The 22,992-nt window shown below is 37.5% G+C and overlaps 1 protein-coding gene across 3 annotated transcripts in view; it reads left to right on the forward strand.

Annotated features, from left to right (window-relative positions):
- kat6a (K(lysine) acetyltransferase 6A) overlaps window positions 1–22,992 on the forward strand; it is a 47,305-nt gene that overhangs the window by 18,313 nt on the left and 6,000 nt on the right. For 2 of the 3 annotated variants that reach the window (XM_067439433.1, XM_067439435.1), the window contains exons 3-15: window positions 10,490–10,598; window positions 11,046–11,161; window positions 12,012–12,093; window positions 12,292–12,406; window positions 12,510–12,874; window positions 14,007–14,122; window positions 16,173–16,288; window positions 17,129–17,270; window positions 19,914–20,075; window positions 20,758–20,851; window positions 20,983–21,214; window positions 21,940–22,135; window positions 22,238–22,990. In XM_067439433.1, the coding sequence (XP_067295534.1) occupies window positions 10,490–10,598; window positions 11,046–11,161; window positions 12,012–12,093; window positions 12,292–12,406; window positions 12,510–12,874; window positions 14,007–14,122; window positions 16,173–16,288; window positions 17,129–17,270; window positions 19,914–20,075; window positions 20,758–20,851; window positions 20,983–21,214; window positions 21,940–22,135; window positions 22,238–22,990 (2,598 nt within the window). The remainder of the gene's footprint in view (window positions 1–10,489; window positions 10,599–11,045; window positions 11,162–12,011; window positions 12,094–12,291; window positions 12,407–12,509; window positions 12,875–14,006; window positions 14,123–16,172; window positions 16,289–17,128; window positions 17,271–19,913; window positions 20,076–20,757; window positions 20,852–20,982; window positions 21,215–21,939; window positions 22,136–22,237; window positions 22,991–22,992) is intronic. The other variant, XM_067439436.1, reaches the window with a different exon arrangement.

The following is a 22,992-nucleotide window of genomic DNA, read 5'->3' on the forward strand; positions in this document are numbered from 1 at the left end:
CGTTGCGTTGCCGTCTTAATTCTCTTTTCCACTTCCTTGGCGACTCTGATACATATCCCGCAATGTTATTAGGTCCCCGACCGGGGTCGAATTCGGTAATCAATTCCGGGACGTGGTTGCTTTCACACAAAAGGCGACCCGGCAATGTTCCGGGAATATTGCGGGTCCGACGTGCAGTGTGAAAGGGGCTTAAGAGTGATGATCCTCCATCATCATATAGCAGCCTCAAGCAATCCTCCTCTTCACATTCGACACAGTGCCATCGAGTGTAAAAACGCGAAAAGCGAAGCTTGAATTTACGGGTATGTCCCTCTTTGGCAAATGTACTTTCAAGATGGAGGAGCAACATGGCGACCGCCATCCGAACCCTCAACACTTATGTATTTTCAATGGTATATTATAAAATTATGAGAATGCATTATTACTTGAAAGAAGTAAATATACATTAATGAGCACATATATTTTTGAAAGAACTAAGTGATTTTAGCTAAGAATAAACTAAAAAAGTTACACAGTGTAGCTTTAAATAAATTTTGCTTCTGACATATTTGCCTGTTATATCCGGTTTTATATGATCCTGTTGAAATCAATGGACCACCCTACTTCTTGACTGACTCTGGTAATACATTACTATAATATTAAAGGGGATAGCTCCCCCAAAAATGAGAATTGTCATCATTTACTCACCCTCAAGTTGTTCCAAACCTGTACGAGTTTCTTTGTTCTGCTGAACACAAAAGATGATATTTTGAAGAATGTTTGTAAAAAATACTTCCCCCTACTGCTATGGTAGTCAATGGTTGCTCTATCTGCTTTGATATGTCACTAGGGCTGGTACAACGCGTCGACGTCATCGATGACGTCGACGCAAAAAATACGTCGACGCAAAATATGCGCGTCGATTCGTCAGACTCAAAATAAAGATGGCGGCACCGGAGAGTAGTAGCAACCATAGATGTACATAATAAAGTATATTATGTAATTAAGTATATTATTTATTATGTATATCTATGGTAGCAACACGAGTGGCTCCTCAGACTTTCAGAAGTGCAAGACTTGCGGGTTGGCCACAGTCTATGGGGTTGGCGCGCGGTGCGCACGGAGCATCACAGGCATGCGCGCACGCGTTTTGTTGTCACGGCTACATAAACAAATTTCTGCACACAGGAAGACAGATGTTTTGGTAATATTTGATGTATTTTAATCACAAAAACAAACGTTTGCATCAAGTGAAAGCATCGGACACATTGACGTTACCTACATAATAAGCTGTTTTAAATTTAAAATGTTCAATATCTAATCGCGCTGATGTGACCGAGGGTATCCATCCTCTAAGTGAGCAGTTTCATCCCAGGACTATTCCGGTTTTAAACGGAATATTGGCGCCCATAATGCACTCTACATGTAACTGTTTTCACTGTCATGCCGCGGATGCGCGTGGCGTTTCTGTTGCGGGTCAGCCACGGGGCTGCGTGGCGTTTTCTCTGCCTTTGCACACTAGAAGCGTGTCTGACGCGCCGCTGCTGCTGCTATTGATGCGGAGGGAAGCCCTATTCCTAATGTTAAACATAAATAGCCTACTGATACAGCAAAGAAAACGTCGGGAGTAGCCACATATCTATGGTATTGACGGCAAAATAGGCTACAGAATATTTCGTTCTGTATTGACAGTTGCAATATTTCAAAATCGATAATTGACGTTTTTTATTATTACAATTAGGCCTATATATTTGCATTTATGTAAACCTACAGACTTTCAAACATGAAAATGTAATTTAATAATATGTATTCGTGTCAAAATGATATATAAACATCTTTTCCTATTCTATTTTGCCCGGAGATGCTCCCAACACGCGTGAAAAATAGGCGCTCTTCTATTTCCAGCATGCACGCGTTTTCCGCGCGTCACAGGCAGTGTGCAAACTCCAACCTGTTAACATGTGAGCCGAAACAAAAACGGACACGCCACGCAGCCGAGACGCTCACGCTTGCAGTGTGTCCCCGGATTTGATTAACCAACTTGTTGATATTTAATCGATGGGCATAGCCTGTAGGCTGAGTTGCATACATAGAAAAATCGTATAATATGTTTCTTTGTTGTAGGTTAATATTTATTTGTGTGTGTGTGTGTGTGTGTGTGTGTGTGTGTGTGTGTGTGTGTGTAGCCTACTTTATGTTTTCAAGGTTTTATTGAATGCATTGCTCTTGTATAGTCTTACTTTGGAATTTTAAGAGCAATAAACATATATTGCAATGTTAAGGAATTCGTTTTTTCATTCAGATAATTAAATCAACATGTATAAATTGCTATTAGGCAATTAATGGGGAGATAATCGGTAATCGAATCGAATCGTAACCGAATCGGGCAGGAAAAATTAATCGTTAGATTAATCGATGCATCGAAAAAATAATCGCTAGATTAATCGTTTTAAAAATAATCGTTTATCCCAGCTTTTTATTTATTTTGTACTAAAATGGTCATAATTTGAAAGCTGAGACTTTATTTGATATCAAAAGTAACCGCACAAAGCTTATTGCGATTTATTGGATAGGAGGCATGCTAAAATGTTCTGTTCATTCATTCATCAACTGAAAACAGGATGACTTGTTGATTCTTGGGATTTAAAAAAAACAATATTGGTTCATAAAAATAAAAATCAATTATAATCGAGAGAAAAAAGAAAGTTTTTAGCCCTAATTTGTAATACGGATGGCCAAATATTTTACAACCATGCACTAGTTTAATAAAGGGAAATTTTTACATATATAAATGTATCCTACTTAAACCATTTTTGCTCCTTGCTTTGTGCAACTGCATCTCTTCATGTTACTCTATCTTGACCTCAGGCATCCAGCAGCCATATCACCCTGTAGCCCAAGACTGGTTTCCCACTGAAGCTAAGCAGGGCTGAGCCTGGTCAGTACCTGGATGGGAGACCAACTGGGAAAAGCAGGTAGCTGCTGGTAGAGGTGTTAGTGAGGCCAGCAGGGGGCGCTCACCCTGTGGTCTGTGTGGGTCCTAACACCCCAGTATAGTGATGGGGACACTGTACTGTAAAGAGCACCGTCCTTCGGATGAGATGTTAAACCGAGGTCCTGACTCTGTGGTCATTAATAAATCCCAGGATGTCCTTCGATAAAGAGTAGGGGTGTAACCCCGTTATCCTGGCCAAATTTGCCCATTGGCCTCTGTCCATCATGGCCTCCTAATCATACCCCTCTCCTGATTAGCTTCATCACTCGGTCTCCTCTCCACCAATCAGCTGTTGTGTGGTGAGCGTTCTGGCTCAATATGGCTGCCGTCGCATCATCCAGGTGGATGCTGCACATTGGTGGTGGTTGAAGAGATTAGAAAAGCGCTATATAAATATAACAAATTATTAATTATTATTGAATGATCATCATATCCTGTGATGGACTTGAGCTTTACGAGGTTGTCCATTATTTAGCCAGGGCTCGACAATGTTGCTTGTCCGGGAACACTTCTAAAGAAAGGGAGAGAAATAATCACACATGAATGAGTATATCCCTTAAAAATGTAAAAACAAATAGTCCTTTTCATGTGGTCAATTTATAGGCCTATGGAACTGTTAATTGTGTTTGAATTGACAGAAAGGGTATTATAGCGTGATCTATTCTATATCATTATTAGGATATGAGATGACTTCTATCGTGTTAGATTTTGGTCATGTCTCACAGCCCTAACTCTAACCAATACTGCTTATTGATCCGATACTTAAATGGTATTCTTATTGATTCTTTTTGTTATATTTTTTTATAAACAACAAAAACAAATTAAGAACAGAATTAACATTGCTTTATATTTTGAAACGTAAAATTAATATAATTTAGTAAAAGAAACAGCAATGTTTGAATGAAACAAATGCATATAAAAGATCTATTTGTAAATGCACCAGAGTGCAGCCAATTTTTTTATTTATTTTTCATACATATATGATGTACAACAAGAACAAAGAAACAAACTGACAAATAAATACAATAACACAAATATACAAATTAAATAAACAGTGCTTTTATTTTTTTTAAAGGAAGGTCTACTAACATTACTGTTCGGGTAAGTAATTTAGCCTGCAAAATAAATCTAACTCTGTAATCAAATAAAAAATAACTGCATAGTTTTCACTGTATAAATTGATAAATGAATGCTTATTAAAGCTAATGTTATTCAGTCAAGAAGCCCTGCGAGTGATTTTCTCTTTGCCTCTTTGTTTGATTAACATTAATGGTATAACCGTCAGCAGGTTTAATATATTATAATAATGGTCTATTTAATAGTCACTTTAAGACAATATATTGACATATTTCCCCCAGCTGTTTACATCCACTTAAGACATAAACTCTGTTTAAGTGATTACTCTCCAAGCTGGTAATTTTGACATATTTTTGTGTTTCTGATCGTTTGGACGCCAACCCGAAGCCTAAATAGTTTGCTTGTCTAACTGCGAACTGTTTCAGAACGTGCACACACAAAGCAGCCTTGGGAACAGCGTCTCTTGTGCTGATTATTGTGCTTTTTAATAACTTTTTATTTTCAAACATGCCCTACAATTTGGCAACAATAGAGAATGCTGATGTTAAATGATGTCAAATTGGTTTTTAAGATGTTACATTTGGGGACTGCTGTGAAGAATACTATGCTATATGGAATGCGACTAGTTTTTAATAGTTTTACCAAATATCCGCTTTATATATTCCTTGGAAGCCAAAATCGTAATAAAAAATAAAATTAGATTTAATGTCAGTAAACTAAAGTGTACCCAAACGTTTGAATGTTTAGTTCTTTCCGTGATCGGCAAAAATTAAGCGGGGGCTTTCGTCTTGTCTGCTGTAGCACCGTAAGAGCGAAGTCTTTCTTCTGCATTGCAAATAGCAGAAATGCTTTATAGACAAATGGTTTAATATTATTGCATATAGATACAGCTGGTGACAGGAGATCTCGAGTCAGCAGGAGGCATTTTGGCAGTTACTCCCAATCTTTTAGAAATAGAGGAAATTTGTTTGATGAATGTCTATCCATTTGAGTTGGACAATGAATCGTTATAAGATTGTGGTCAAAAGATTGATCATTCATTCAAAAGATTTGTTCAAAACCGCTGCCTTATCCAGTAGTGTAACAAGTTGAAGTCTTCGTGCGAGTCTTTGAATCATTCATTGAAACCGATTTTTAAAAAATCGTTAATTTATATTTCTTAAATATTTTAAACCAGATACAGCAATTAACATTTTGTCAGAACCTTTAGTAAATGAGATGTCATTTAATTTTTATTCTATTTAGTATTATGGGTGAATCGTGATCTCTGTTTTAAACAAGAAACATGATTGTCAATTTATCCAGAATCGTGCAGCTCTGCTGTCTTTGTCTGTTGAATGGTGTCTATTTTTCATAACTTCTGAAGTAAATCATTCTAATAATGGACGGACTTACTAATACCGCTACCAATGATCCAATATAATCAAGTTTACATTTTAGATTTGATATTGATGGGATACTTCTGCATTTCTGGTGGGAGTATTTGTAAAAATGTTGTCTAATACCATGCATGACAATTCAACTTAAGATCAAGGCTAAAAACACTTCATATTCTGTGCTGAAAGATATGTTGTTGTTTTGGTTGTATGCAGAACCAGTGGCACAGTGAGAGCTTGTTTTGTCGTTTGACAGTATTATTGTTGCATCAGCATGTCTGCCCTCTTGTTGTTTGCTTTCAGTTTCCTTTCTGTCACTTGTTTGTGTTTGGTTGTGTTTTTTATAGTGTGTGTGAGCGAGTCCATCTGTCTCCCTCTGTGCGTTGATCAGTGAGGTTCAAGCGCAGGGGCTTGTGGGTGATGGGTAGGGGGCTGCATAGTCAGGTGAATGCAGAAATGAGTTTCACATGTTAATGAGAACCTTGACAGAGCTAGAGACAAGGACAGTGGGTTTTGTTCTCCCTCCCCCTGCCGTTCGTGCTGTATCCCCATCTACTCATTCGGGTTTCCAATGTCTGATTGCCCACGCACAACATGCACTCAGCTTTGTGTACATTAACAGGAAATTGAAGGCTACATTAGAATGGGCAAAAACTGGCAGATTGATGCATGAATGCGTGTGTGTGTGTGTGTGTGTGTGTGTGAGGGGGTGGCTTTTGTCCTGTCAGATGTGCTTCTGTAAGAATTATTTTTTCTCTCCTACATGAAATATTTTTAGATTTCCTGTGGTGGTCTGCTGCCTGCCAGTTGTGCTTTTAATTTCATCCTGTGAATAGTTTGCTCTTCTCATCGAAGTTGTTTTGCTGGTCTTTTTGAAGAATGAAAGAGTTGTTGTATGAACTGAAGGTGTGTCCACAAACGGCCCAAGTTCGCTACTTGTCCTGACTTGTTCTGAACAAAAACAATTATCGCGTGCTATCAAGCTTTATCCTAAGTTTTGTGTGTGTGGTTGCAGTAGTAGTATAAGTAGGTTACAAAAAAGTGTGTACACACATACACACTTTTGTATACTACTTATAGTACACGCGCACGCACACACACATGAAGCTCAGTCAAGGCCAGACTAGGGATCAACCAGTGTGTTTTTTTTTTTTTTTTTTTTTGTGCCAAAACAGAATTCTTTTTTTCCTGTTTTTTTTTTCTTCCTTAGCCTTAGCCGGTTACATGTACAGGCTGCCGATATTTGCAGCTGATTCTGCTTTTTTCCCCTCAATTTACACCGAAAATGACACCGTAATCATCATGAGTAGAGTGCTGGAATCTGCTCTTCAAAACGAGAATAAGTTTTAAAGGTGTCATGAACTGGCTTTATTTTTTTATACTGTTGTCTGAGGTTAACTAATGATGTTCGTGTGGTTTTTACATTCAAAAACATCATAACTAATAAGTAATAGGCTATTTTCTACACTGGTTTTGAGGCTCTCTCCAAAACGCTGGGTTTTGATGAGCTTAAGCTCCCCTGTCAGTTCACGAGGGAGAGGAGAGATTGAGGGAGAAGCAGCAACCAGAAAGATTATCTCAACCACAGGGCTTGTGAACGTCTTTATCAAACAAACACAATTATTTATTTCTCATCGACCTTTTCTCATTGGACTATTATTTTTATATTACACATAGCCCGCCCTTCAGATTTTAACTCGAGAGAAAGAATAGCAGAACAAGAACGGAATATAATGAGTCATTGACCTGCCGGGCTTTGCAAGCCCTGGCCCATACGTGTCTGAGTCCAGCGTGCTAAAGGTATGCTCTGTTAGACACGTACACATAAGCAAAACGATCTATAACAATGCAATACTATTACATATAAAAACACGTTTTACTCACATAAGTATGTTGCACCAATCCTGTCAGATCCAAATCCAGCATCCACCAGAGATTAAGTGAACATGTCTTCCCCACGTGAGCTGGAACTTCATTAAAAAAAGTTCAACCACACATTCTTAATGTTAGGATCTGAAGGAAGCTTGTGCAGCAACTGTGTTCTTCCACAACCAGGAACAGCGCAATATATTGCTATCTTTCTAGGCATGTTTATTGTTGTTGACCAGCTAGCACGAGCCGATCAGCTCAATGAGTCGGTGGGCGGGGCTACTGGATTAGACACGTGGTAGAGGCGTGTTTCGTCACGCAATGGCGTAAGTATGAGGCACAGGACCGTTTGCTGAGCCTGGTGTCTAAAAGTGCTTAAAGTTTCCTTTCTGTCACTTTGTTTGTGTTTGGTTGTGTTTATAATGTACGTTAGAGGGCAAACGTAGAGCAACAAGGAAGTGCCTCATCAATATTTGGTCCGACGAGCATGTTTCGAAAATGCTAGAAGAAACGCACAAAAAGCATACCTGCTGGTTCTTCTCATGAAAGGACCTGTGTTGCCCATTAGTCAGTACAGACGACAGAACTGCGCCGTCTCTTTTGCATAAGAGACGGTCTCTTTTCAGCATAGCCTACAACGGAGGAAATCATGGTGCTGTTTTGAACATTTTATGAGCTCTTCATGAGTTCTCAACGGGTAAAAATAATGCCATATGTACACGCATAAAATGATTGCGTTTAATCCAGCACAGCATTGTTTTGAATGTTCGGTAAGCGAGCTCCTACGTCATATTAGCCGACCAATCAGGTTGTGAGCGTCTCCCTATACCTTTGGTTCGGTAACTTTAGGTTCGCTGTTAAAATTGCCATAGTTAACACTAAGCGGACCAGGACTATATGTTTTCTTTTTGGTCCGGACCAAATTAACCAAACTAACCGAACTATAAGTGTGAACGCACCCTTAGTTTATTTGAATAAATATGTCTAACGGCTAACGTTGCTTAAGTGAACGCACAAGTTTAATACAATGATCATAATGCAAGGCAAGCACGTCACATTTTAGTTTAAAAGGTTATAAAATTGGTCATTGCACACATCCCTAATAAATATACACTACTGTTCAAAAGTTTGAAGTCAATTAGGTTTTTAAGTGAATAGTTTTATTCAGTACAGATGCATTAAATTGCCTTGTCAAAAGTAACCATAAACACTTTTATAATTATATTTTAATAAATGCTGTTTCTTTACATCAAAGATTCCTAAAAAACAATCAGGAATCTGAACACTGTTTCCAGAATATATATTTTTCAGCACATCATGAGACACTTCAGACTGGATTAATGGCTGCTACCTGCTAGAAATCTGGTTTGCCACCAGAGAAATACATTACCTTGTAAAATAGATTATTAAAAAAAAGTTTTTGTTTTTAAAATAAGGTTTCAAAATATTACTGTTTTTACTGTATTTAACAAATAAAAAATGTGAGTAAATATTTTTATATGCGAGTAAATCTTCACTCTGGGTGACTAAATAATATCTATCATTAGCCATGGGCTAAAAAATGCTTAATTTTACCTGCCAGGGTGTGTGTTAAGAGGCTAAGAATAAGTTATTAACATATAAAGATAGTTATTAACATATATTAACAAATTAACATATATTTTCACTCACTGATCACTTGATGGAGAGTGAAACTGTTTCGGTTCAGCTCCATGGATGCGCAGTGTACCTGTATTTGGCGTACTGTAAACTAGTTGCTTTGCTGAGAATGAGAGAGAGCCTTAAATATCACGCTGAATCGATGCGCTACATGTAAACCATATTTTTTGTTGGATTTTCCTGTCAAAACAATGGAGTTCATTTAGAATTATTCAGCTTTTAATAATTGTATAGTTATGTATATATGAATGCAAACACATTAATGTACATTTTCAAAGATATTTGCATTTCGTGTATTTATGTATGTATATGTATATATTTGTAATTATTGTAAACATTTGGATTTTTTAATTTTGTGCTTCAGATGAGATGCAGCAATATTTCTAGCCTGTTGTATTTTGGTTTTGTGAAGCCTGAGTTCTGCCACTGCGGATAGAGGAAAGACATTAAAAGATCTCTTAAGGTTTGAAGTATACAACAGTATTCTGTTTAACCTAGTTCTGATTGGATCTCTTGGCTAAGATAACTGTATGTAAGGGTTTGGTTTTCTTTCTTTGAGTCCCACCCTTGAGTATGGATGTGTGTGGACCTGAGTCAGAGGAAAATGAACTCAATAAATCACACTGTCCTCTCCTCCCTACACACACACACACACACACACACACACACACACACACACACACACACACACACACACACACACACACCTTAGAAACAGCCTCATATGTGCACTGACCTTTTTTTTTCTCCCAGCCTAAATCTGCCATTTCTTACTAGCCAGTCAAGAACACAATATGAACACACTTCCAGTCTCCAATCAAATACCCATTGTGTCTTTCTTTACAACTACTGCCATTAAAGCCTATTTACACTTGATTTTAAAACCATAGTAGCAATCTTCATATTTGTACTTCTGCAATGTTCTCTTCAATGTCTTTAAAGCAATTTACGTTTAGTTATTCTTGAACTTCTCCTTGCATTCACATGTATCTGTTTGTTTGTGTGCTGTGTGCATGGTGTATGATGCATACTGCATTGTGGGTGGGTCTCTCTTGGACACACTGAAAGATTAATGGTGCTCCAGAAGCAAATGTCAGATGGTGTGGCTTAGAATAAGCATCAACACATGCTTTTGTTGCCCACACCCTGACAATAATCCCACCTCTAGTCCCACACATTCACTGTGATCATGCCCACTGCAGTCTCTTTGATGATCAACTCTGAACCACAGAATTTTTGGGGGGGACTTTTTGATGCCACTAATTTTTACTGTCCCCCCCATCCTTTCCTAAACAATAATGTCAAAGTCAGTCTATTTGCTTCGGGCTTTTCTAAATCGGTCTCTGTGGAGCGGTATAAGCAATGTCCTTAGTTCAGAGCTGAATGAAGCAGAACGTAATACGGTTCATAAAGGGCAATTAATTCATCCATCCTGTCCTCAGCTGAGCTAATTTACACAATATTCAGACCTCTGTTTCACTGTATAATTTGGATCTGTGTCTTATTTGCTGTCTTTCCTTTTTCTATCTCTCAGCCTGTGGCAGAGCCCATACCCATCTGTAGTTTCTGTTTGGGGACCAAGGAACAGAATCGCGACAAGAAACCCGAAGAGTTAATCTCCTGTGCAGACTGTGGGAACAGCGGTAAGGAAGGAGTGAAAGTTAATTTGAACTATTTTATACATTTATTTTTAAATATTAAAAACACGTCAAGAACTATTCACACACCATATCACAGTGACAACTGTTTAACAATTTTATAGCGGCTGTCCTCTAATCCATATGTATTGTATTAATATGCTGTTATGGAAACCAGTTTTGGCACATGGGTGTGTATTGGATAAAAGCTATTTAAAAGAACATGTGAGTATGTGAGATTGTATTGTATTGGTTTGTTCTGTATAGATGTACAACATTACTTTTAATTGTGCAGGTCTTAAAAAAAGGGTTTAAATTTGTTTTTCAAAACTCTACAGAGACCCTGAAAATAATTAAGCATGTGTGTTTTTTTTTTTTAAATTGCAGAATGTCTTTTCTCCGGGACGAGGCTTTATTCAGGTTATTTAAGGCTGTCTCATTCTGTCTTCTTAGGGCACCCATCCTGTTTAAAGTTCTCTCCGGAGCTCACAGCACGGGTCAAAGCTCTGTGGTGGCAGTGTATCGAGTGCAAGACCTGCAGCAGCTGCCAGGACCAAGGAAAAAATGCAGTAGGTTTTTCCAGGGTCTTTCTCATTGTTGCTGCCAGATCATGTTAATTCACACTACCGTTCAAAAGGTGCTTGTAAGATTTTTCTGTTTCTAAAAGAAGTCTCATGCTTACCAAAGCTGCATTTATTTAATCTAATATGGTAAACCAGGGTTGTTTAAATTAATCATTTCATGCTATAATAATCGATAGCCTACTGATGTTTCTCTGACATCATTCATCACATACGTGTTTCTCTCACTAGCGTAAAATGGCAACACAATGAGTAATAGGGAGGCGAAACACAATGAGTAATAAGCGCACCCATGTTTTAACCTTTACAGTGTGCAAGCATGTGCTTGCGCATAAGTGTGTGAGCATTATTGTAAATTAATACACTACTTAAGTTGAATTTGTTTGACTTAAGTTGTGTTCAGATTTAAGTTGTTTGATGTTTGCTACATTAAGGAAGTATACTTTCTTGGAGCAGATAAAATTAAAAGTGTTCATATATATCTGACTGCTTGTATTATGTGCAGTAAAATTAAGGTTGCAGAGCAACGTGATATCAAATTGTTGGCATGAGAATCGTAATTTAAATGAACTGCAAGGCCAGTGACTATTCACACCCCTAAAAGAAACAGTGTATATCACACTATTATTATTTTGTTTTATTTTTGTAATTACAAATAGGAACAAAAAGGAAAGTATGAACAATAGAAACATAAACAGAAATTGAATAATCAAATGATTAATAAAATAATAATCAAATGATTGATAAAATTGTCACAAACTCCTCTAGCATTCAAAATGGCAAACATTCATAATTAGGGTCCTTAACTCGTGTTTGTCTGTGTGTTTGTATTTTACAGGACAACATGTTGTTCTGTGACTCCTGTGACCGAGGTTTCCACATGGAGTGTTGTGACCCCCCACTGATGCGAATGCCAAAAGGTGAGTGCCCAATGTCCACACACTTAAACGCAGGCCATTTCTGCTACAGTGTAATCAGTGGATTTGTTTCTAGGGCTCACAATATATTTTTGATTTGTAGCATTCTCTCTATTAACTGCAGATGAATTCCTTCACACAAAAATTTGTTTTCTTTGTAATTATACTTGCAAGTAATTATTTTTGATTGCTGCTCTGCAGGCATGTGGATCTGTCAGATATGTCGGCCAAGAAAAAAGGGAAGAAAGCTCTTACATGAAAAAGCAGCACAAATCAAACGGCGATACAACGCACCACTGGGGCGGCCAAAGGGCAGGTATATTAAACAGTTTGATTCTCCTAATGACCCTGATTACAGAACTGTTGAGAATTATTTGCATAAATTTTCATAAGACTACTACAAGTTCTCTTGTCTTCAGACCGGGCCGACCTTTTAAGAAGCTTCGAGGTGGTGGACGTGGCAGGAGAAGGCGGGGTGTCGGAGGCGTGGATCAGTGCTCGCAAGGCTCCTCCTCCCCCCACTCTTCCTCGAGCTCCTCATGCGAAGGTTACCCAGGTGACGATCGCATGTTGTTCTCTCTCCGAGAAGAAGATTCTGAGCATGGTGGCCTGCGTTTTAATAAGAAAACAAAGGGTCTGATCGACGCCCTCAGCAAGTTCTTCACGCCGTCCCCGGACGGGAGGAAAGCCCGCGCTGAAGTAGTGGACTATTCCCAGCAATATCGTATACGCAAGAAGTGCAACCGCAAGGGTGAACACGATGACCGGACAGGAGGTGAGATCGGTCAGTTTAGCTTCTTCTTTTTTCTTAGTTTTTTGTTTTTTTACCTTTCAACATCCATTTTAGGTGATCCAATCACAAGAGGACACATTAAGAATTTCTCTCAAAATATCATGTTTGTGGTGAATTCAAAAAACTAAAAGGTATATTTAGGAGCAACATTTTGCTGACTTGAAAAGTAACTTTTAAGATATTGTTTTGAACTAAGGATAGGCAATATCGAATTTAGAAATATATCGCAATATATTCTGGTATTTATTGCGATAATGATGTCAATGATGATATAAATTTAGTATCATTCCCCATGTTTTTGGGTACAAGTGAGAGCTGCATGCATTCTTGAGAGCCTCAGAAAAACACAATCAAATAGGCTTCTATAATAAAAGAGTTACATAAAAGAATAAAAAAAAATAACCTTACCACCCAATTCAGTGGAAAATGGAAGATATACTTTAAAAACATCACACAATACAAACAATATTAATTCAAATCACATGAAGTTGAAATGTAAACACAGATTCTGTACTCATATTTTCTTGGCGCAAACAGTGGCAAAAATCCCAACCATTTCTTCAGATTACAAAAAAAAAAAATGAAATAGTGTTATATTTATATTTACACAGTTTTATATTTAGTCCGAGAGGGTATGCAAGTGTATGCACACTTTACTGTCCATGTCCAGAAAGGGAATACAAACATCATCAAAGTAGTCCATATGTGACATCAGTGGGTTAATTAGAATCTCTTGAAGCATCGAAAATACATTTAGGTCCAAAAATAATAAAAACTATGAATTTATTCAGCATTGTCTTCTCTTCCAGGTTTGTTTTCAAACCTCAAATAAATCTTCAAACGGTCATGAATCAATGTATGTGTCTGCAATGTATTTATTTGAAACAGAAAAACAGTTTTGTAACATTATAATTGTCTTTACTGTTATCTGACATATGAAGACATAATAATTATTATAAATTATTCTCACTGTGACTAGTTCAACACGACTAGTTTACAGTGTAAAATGGAAAGTATGAATTAAATGTGACTCATTTATTAGTGTTTGCTTTGTACCTTCAGTTTTGTGCTCACACTCACTCTCTGGCTGTTTTAACCATCTTGGTGTCTGTTTGCATCACAGACAATCAGGAGTGTGGAGAAAACTGGCGGGAGGACGAAGACAAGCTGCCAGGACATGAAAACCTAACTGAGAAAGACGTGGAGCTCTTCAGGCACATTCAGGAACTGGCACTACAGGTACAAAAAGGAAACATCATTAAATTTTGCCTTATTAATGCACATTACTGTTCCATCTGAATTTGATTAATAGATAATCTGAAAAGAATGCCATTCTCCATTTACTGAGATACATGCTCCTCTAGGGACTGTGTTTGAGACACTTGCACTGCAGCTCAGGATTTAGAAATCGCACAGAACAGAATGAAAACAGTCAAATTTAACAATTGTGTTATTGACATTTTTAATAAAATATTAAACATTTAATCAAATCTATACACTAATGTGTAATCTTTGACAGCTCTTAATAAAAATCAAACAGAATCCTTCTGTCTACTAACCCTATGGTAGATGTTCGGGGTGCCCATTGCTTGTTTGCAGTCACAGAATGTTCTTGTGCTATATTAGTGAAGAATTGGAAGCTGTGAAGGCCTTTATTTCTGCAGAATGTGACGTGGGGATTTGAGAGTTTCCATTATCCTGACAGCTGGTTTCTCTCTCAGTGATGCGCACGCAAACACAAATGCACATTTGTAGAACGATTGGCTGATTGGGGTGTGTGATTTGAAGCTCCCAGCAGAAGCAGCCACTCTTTGACTGCCTGAGGCTATCAGTCGAAGAAAAACACTCGCTAACCCAGAGAGAGACAATCATATTCGCGCACAGCGTCAGAAAGAGCCAACACGCTTGTGTTGAGCAGCCAGAAAGGAAGAATACCATGCTGTGGTTTCACAATAAGACTGAATTTGTTTGCACTATAACATTTACACTGCAAAGTTCAGGGAGGGACAGATGCATTTAAATATGGAAATTAATCCCCCTAAATAATATTTTTGTATGTGTACAGGAATATAAGAGTAAATCTATATATTATTATATCACAGCTATAATTATAGCACACCAAGTCGCGTGTGGGTGCGGATCCATACCTTACTGCCAGGCTCTGTTCGGGTTTTTCCCCCCATAACGCATTCTTTAATAAGCATCGGACTCAGTGTGCATGAATACAGATCATGAATACGGAAAAACGCTAGCGAAAATTTCGGACTCTGTGCAAAAGGCCTTTACTCTCAAAGTTATGGTTGGCAGTTTAGTAATACAATTTTGTTTAGTGCGCACAACCAGGTTTAAATCCTGATTTATCATCTAATAAAATATAGTTTTACTAATTGTTTTTATTAATTTTCAATAGGTTGCAGTAACTTGACATCCAGAAATCTCCATGTGTTTTCACTATATGAAAAAGATAGAAGAATAGAAATTCATAGAAGCGAGATTTAGGCGATGACAATTATTTTGTTCAACTTGATTTTGACAAATTTTAAACATTTCAATTCTGCCATTACATTTTCAGGCACCTTTTTATTTATTTATAAAAACAAACCTCACAAGTGAGCAATGATTAATAGCTTTGATTTGTTTACCGTCTTTGAATTTCTTTCTAGTGCTGTGATGAGTGTATCTGAATGTGACTATCCACATTTACACTGATTCACATGCAGCCTGATTGCTAGAACTAAGTATAGACATGCTCAGATTTGTATTTGTTTTAAGTTAACTTTAAAGTACCGGTACTTGCTCTAGAACATGAATATTTTACAATTCATGCACCTTTATATTTTCACAACCAAAATGAGACGATCTGCAACACAAGCTGTTTCTCCCTTATTTTGTATATGGAATGAATGAATTGCATATGCCAGTGTGATACAGAGCAGAAATGTGTGTGATCACTGCTGAGTGGCTGCAGGCTGGCATGTCAAGTAGATGCTCTCAATTTCCAGTTGATCTGTAGATGAGAGCTAATAATAATCCTGTAAGCCTATGTGGCAAGCTGTACGCTGTAATAGTTGTAAAAAACTATTCTTGATTTTTAGAACAAAAGTCAGAGCCTTGATGGATTTCTTTTGTAAAACAGTGACTTTGTTCTCTTCTGTGTTTGGCAGAAGACACTATGGGAAATTGCCATAGTGGTCTACTAGACTCTAAAATAAACATTTAGACTCTAAATGTTGATAAATGTGTCCCCTGGGATCTTTTTCTTAACTTTCTTGTACTTGAACTCTTATAGAAAGTCGGGGTGACTGGTCCACCCGACCCCCAGATGCGCTGTCCATCAGTAATAGAGTTTGGAAAGTATGAAATTCAGACGTGGTACTCTTCTCCATACCCACAGGAGTACAGCAGGTAATTAATATGTGCCATCATCATCATCATCATTAAAAAATGTATCCCATTTGTGAGTTTTAATGCAGCTTCAGCATGTTAATCTTTTTGTGTTCAAAAATATACATTTATAATTAGTGCTAGAAAGTTGTGTATTGGCCAAGTTGATTTATTGAATATTTGGTCATTTTAAAATGTATCTTCATCATCAATAACCAAGGCATGGCATGGGATTGGTATTTTGGATTATCACGTTTTTTTATATTTAAGTACTTGGTCAATTTAAAATGGTAGTTTAGCAGTGTTGTTGTTAACTGAAACTCTAAACTAGTTTTTGTTAATTAAAATAAGGCTGAAATTAAATATAAATATTAGATGGAAAACTAATATATATATACACACACACACACACACACACACACACACACACACACACACACACACACACACACACACACACACTATTTTATATATATATATATATATATATAATTCGTTTTTTTAGTTTTCGTTTTTTCTGAAGAGATAAAATTACTCAAGCTAAAGTTAAAATAAAATCAAAGCTAAATAAAAAAATAAATATAATTATAGTACGTTTTGTGTGTGTGTGTGTGTGTGTGTGTATATTGGCAATTATTTTCTTCAGAAAACATATTATTCCATATTGCACATTGCACTTTCTCTCATTCATAGTAATACGAGTGCGCTGTCTTTCAGTATATCAAGTTGTTGTGATTTATATATTCATCTTAACCTCTTGCTGTTTTGATTTGTCTTTTATAGGCTCTCGTGAGAGATGTGCTTCTGCACCTTTGATTTTTAGGCTGTAAATACTGATGTGTGATTGTTTTGATGTTACAGGCTCCCTAAGCTCTACCTCTGTGAGTTCTGTCTACGCTACATGAAGAGTCGCAGCATTCTCTACCAGCACATGCGAAAGTGCAGCTGGTTCCACCCGCCTGCCAACGAGATCTACAGGAAGGACGATGTGTCTGTGTTCGAGGTGAGGACAAGACATCTCCACCCCAGATAAAAAACACATAGGCTACACACAGACACTTGCGCATACACGTCTTTGTTTATACACACTTGGCAGCACAGACATATGCTTGTCTACACTGGTCATGCACACGCAAATGTGTGTTTTCGTACATGCTGAGCCAACAAAGGAAATCTCATTCACATTGATAGACATGCACACTCCCACACTGGCTCAGGCAATAACATCCGCCTACTTCCTGCCCTCACAAGGTGTTGTAATGATGCCGCACAGCAGGGTAATAAATGAAGAATGGTAAGCACTCATTGTTTCAGAATCACTATGGTGATTTACTACTGCCATTGTGTTTCTATGAAAGAACATGTAAACATGATGTACAGATCTGTATCGGTGTGGTCTAAATCAGCGCTGACAGATCAGATTTAACTAAGCTTATATGGTTATGGTCGCGCACAGAATTTGAGGATAGAAAGCCATATGATTTTTAAATTCTCCAGTACAGGAGACGGCTTACATGCTGCTATCTGTTTGAACAGATAGCCCTTTTCTAGACCCTTTTTCACGGGTCCCTGCTGGTCAATCAACTTAAATTAAACTTTAGAAAAAATATTAAAATTATATTCAAGATTTTTGCTATATAATTTAAGATATTTAACTTTCCCTGTCAGCATATAAATAAAAAAAAGTTGCCAGCCAACACCCATACTATTTGCAAAGTCCTAAAGCTCGTCCTGAGTCGGCATTTCATTCAGTAACATTAGATAGTTTGGATTTATATGCAGTTTAATGTTGATCACATTATTTTACATATGCATCTGCTTACATATGATCGCTTGTTTTTTTGCATCTGTGTTTTGATCGGGAGATTCTGTATTCATTCAGAAGATGCGTAATAACAGTGGAAACAGAAAATTGGCGGGGTTAAGAGGTCTTAAATTTAGGTGTGAGAGTAAACATTTTCATCTTTCTCCTTTTTTAATGAACAGCTGGGAGTAGTAATGCATAGACATTTGAATTTAGTTTAGGAGATGCCTTCTTTCCAAAGCAACTTACCGATGAGGAATTCAACAAGTGATTTCTCTTACAGAGGAAAAGTATCATGAGAAGTGTCTAGTAAAACAACGTTTCAATCATTGTCCAGAATAGGACATGCTAGAATAGGGAGGTATTCATTCATTGAAAAACAAAACTGGTCTTGAACAATTGTCTCTTAGAAATTGATAATACTTTTTTTTATGAAAATAACAATATAAGAACAAATAATCAAACTTTAAACAACAGCACAAATATCAATCAATCAATCAATCAATCAATCAATCAATCAATCAATCAATCAATCAATCAATCAATGTTTATTTATAGATCACATTTAAACACAACCAAAGTTGACCAAAGTGCTGTACGAGGTATAAAAGAAAACAAAGTAAAACAATAAAATAAAGAAGTAAAAGAACTAGAACAGGCACACAAATAAACAATCAACAATAAACAATGAGAGCCAAGATAGCATACTAAGCAGTGTTAAAAGCCAATGAAATCTCGTGTTTGTATTCTGTTATTATTGTAAAAGATCAATAAACAGATTAAAAAAAATAAAAAATGAAATGAAAATGTTTTGAGATAAGATTTAAACGTTTTTAGAGAAGGGGCAACCCTAATATATGGAGGAAGGCTATTCCAAAGTTTGTGTCCAGAAGTAACGAAAGCACGACCGCTGCGATTTAAGTCTAACTCTAGGTACTGTCAGTAGGCCACGATCACATGATCTCAAGTCTTGTGACGGGCTATACGGAACTAATGGATCAGTAAGATAGATAGGTGCTAGGTCATTAGGGGCTTTATACAAAAAAATAATAATAATTTTAAAGTCAATCCTATACTTGACAGGGAGCCAGTGCAGACACATTAAAATACATACAATAGTGCAACGATACAAATAAATAGTGTTTATTAACTAACTTACAGTAGTTTTCAGGTACAGAAATTGAATAATCAAATGTAAAATAACTTTGCATATAATCTTAACTGTATAAATTAAAGACTAATCATTAAGTGAAGGATTTCCTTGTCCTTGGTTGTTTGAGTATGCTGCTATCACTTTAAGACATCATGCCCAGATCCAGTACAATTATACTGTACACATGCGTTGTCTTTCTCGACTATTTGCGTTCACTTGAGACATAACGCACTATGTTTGTGACCATCCTTTATGTTCCACATTAATCAACACCACTTGTTGTTGTTGGGTGTGTTACTGCTTGCCTTCCTGTTTGGTCAGTTAGTTTTAGAGGCTCAGGTTTCAGAGCTGCTCCTGCTCTGGTCCTGACTCAGCGGGATACCCAGGGTGGCAGCTCTGCTAAGAGCTAAAATGGTTGGAATTGAGTCTCTGTTCATGTGCAGCAGGTTTTGTGCAAAATCTCTGCTGCATGACTTATTTCAAAATGTTGATTTAATATTTAGAAGTTGAGAATCTTACTGGCATTGCATTTTACTATTATACTGTAAGTTATAAATGAAATAAGCTAATTGTTAGTGTAATAGTATCTGAATCCTAGAAAAATTACATCACATTGTTGCTTTTTAGCATCATATTTGGTTAGGACACATTAAGTTGACCAAAGTCTAAAAAACTTCTCTTCACTCCAGGTGGATGGAAATGTCAGCACAATATACTGTCAAAATCTGTGCCTGCTGGCCAAACTCTTCCTGGACCATAAGACGCTGTACTATGATGTGGAGCCCTTCCTATTTTATGTACTCACACAGAATGACAGTAAAGGCTGCCATCTCGTAGGATACTTTTCAAAGGTGAGCAAATCGTGTCACAAATCTTTCTAGTAGAGGTTGATCATTCGATGCATCATTCAAAACTGTAACAGGTCTAAATTTGTGTACACTCACATTAAAAAAACATTTTTGTCAAATAAAAAAACAAACAGGATACACTTTATGCCACCTCGCTCTATGTAAACTTGAGCGCCTCACGAAAATAACGTAAAAACTTGGCTTACGTTTGCCTCACATGAGATGTATAACAATAGAAAGCTTAATGTCTTTTAAATGAAACAATTTAAATCGTAAACATATTCTCTGATTATGTAAACCGTTTGAAACGCTTCTGCTAGATGCAACATGGCTAGCTAACAAGCTGGATTTAAATTATTGAAAAAATAGACCGTAACAATCATGACATTTAAACATTTGTTTCAGATTTATGTGCATTTTTGTCACATTGATCTTATCACTTGAGATTACTAATGTGAATGTCCTCTCAGCCTGGTTGACAAACATACTGCTGTTCTCTACTAATGCCGTATCTATTCAACAAATTGATTATTTTAAAATATGACTGTTCTGTAGTGTACATATATTTTCGTAGTTTTACTTCAGTATCTGATTCCACTCCGTTCAAAGTGTAGCATATGTATGTATGTATATATGTATGTATGGGCTTGTATACAATTTATTTATTTATTTATTTTATCCTTAGGAGAAGCATTGTCAACAAAAGTATAATGTATCCTGCATCATGATTCTTCCACAATATCAGCGAAAGGGCTATGGGCGATTCCTCATTGACTTCAGTAAGTACTCTGCATTATCTTTTCTTTCTTCCCTCTGTCTGTAGATTTAAAAAAGAAATATTATTTATTAAAAATATATATTTAATGTGTCATTAGACACAAAGTATAAACTCTTATGGCTCTCTCTGCAGGTTACCTTCTATCCAAGAGGGAAGGCCAGCCAGGCTCACCAGAGAAGCCTTTGTCAGACCTTGGCCGGCTATCCTACATGGCATATTGGCGTAGTGTGGTGCTAGAGTGCCTGCATGAGATTAGAGATCGACAACTCACCATCCGCAAACTTAGCAAAGTCACCGGCATTTGTCCTCAAGATATCACGGCCACCCTGCTTAATCTAAATATGCTGGAACAGAGAGGGGACCGGTGAGAGAAATGCTCATACACACTATGTCTGATTTAATGTCTTGTCTTTTTTGTACAAGCTGGCACAGAGAATAATAATGGAAGGTCTTTTTCACAGCTCTTGCAGATTAATTCTCATGTTTCAACCAAAAACTTTTTTTTTTTTCATTCTAAAATGTACACAGTGCTTTCGTCTTCGGCATACTTAACTAAGTACATGATAAAACCTGGTTTTGTGCTAGCAAGAAAGACAATATAATACTTTTATTCTGCAAAAATGTACAAAATGAATCAGAAGTGACAGAAAAGACATTTGTTATAACTTTTATTTCAAGTAAATTCTTTTGAACTTTCTATTAATCAAAGAATCCTTAAAAAAATACAATACGTTTCCACCAAAATATTAAGCAACAGTTGTTTTTACCATTGATCCTTAAAAATGTTTCCACATCAGCATTTTAGAAATTATTACTGATGGGTGGTGTAACACTGAATCCTGGAGTAATTGTTGCTTAATTTGTAAAATTCAATTATAAAATAATTAAAGTAGAAAAGTTAATTTAGGTCATAGTCATTTTTTTGTAAGTAAGTTTTTATACATTTTATCAAATAAATACATCCTTGGTGAGCATAAGAGTTCTTAACAAAACATTAAGAAATCTTATTTACCCCAAACTTTTACAGAATAGTGTTACATTTTAGCACTTTTTGTTGTTTCCTGGTTTTAATTTCCTTTCCTATTATAGGGTGATTGTTCTGCGCAGAGAGAAGCTGGTGGCCACTCACATGGCCAGACTGAAGGCCAAACCTCGACTTCTTGAAGTTGATCCAGACTGCTTGCGCTGGACACCTGTTATTGTCACAAACACAGTAGTATCTGAAGGAGAAGGAGATGAGGAGGAGGAGGAGGAGGAGGAGGAAGGAGAGGAGAGACTTAAAGAGGTAAGCGTCTTAACTTTTATTCAAGGTTCAGTAGATGATGTATGCAATGTTTGTGATGTTTACCAGTACATGCTGAAACTGAGCACCTTATCTCTTGTATAGATCAAACCGAGCCACAAGAGTTCCCCGCTTTCCTGGCATATGAAAGGAGAACAGGAAAAGGAGGATGAGAAAAAGAGCTTCCCAGCCTTCCCCAAAAACCAAAGCCCTTCAGAGTCCTCTTCAATCTGCAACAGTGTTCTTGGTCCTGAACGTCCTTCCCTTTTTCTTACGGCTAATGGGGAACGCAGGGGACCTGGGCGCCCTCCAAAAAACTGGTTATGGTGCAAGGTGAAGGATGTACCACGTCCAGGGCCAGGTCGACCCCGTAAACTAAGGCCACAGGAGGAGGAGGAGGAGGATGATGATGATGATGATGATGATGAGGAGGAGGAGGACGACGACGAGGAAGAGGAGGAGGAGGAGGATGATGAGGAGGAGGAGGAGGAGGAAGAGAATGAAAGAACTGGCATTAATAAAGTGACAACATCATCATCGATGCTCCTGGCCTTAGAAAATGAGCCTGACTCTACATCAGCCTGTCCCTTGGAGGCTTCCAGGCGCCCTGCAGTTCCACCCCCACGCAGCAGAGGGCGGCCTCCACGGAAAAAGCGTGGCCCAAAACGCAGGCTTGGTGAGGGGCCTGAAGATGACCTGCCATTGTTGCCCCATACCACAAGGCTGAGTGAACCTACGCCAGTCTGTCCAGCCTTTATCAGTGAGAGCAGTGAAGATGAAGATGAAGATGAGGACGATGAGTCAAGGGCTCGTTCACCACCTCTCCTCACTAAGCCCACATTAGGTCTTAAATGCAAGGT

Source organism: Pseudorasbora parva, chromosome 3 (genome assembly GCF_024679245.1).
Source record: "Pseudorasbora parva isolate DD20220531a chromosome 3, ASM2467924v1, whole genome shotgun sequence".
Classification (NCBI taxonomy): Eukaryota; Metazoa; Chordata; class Actinopteri; order Cypriniformes; family Gobionidae; genus Pseudorasbora; species Pseudorasbora parva.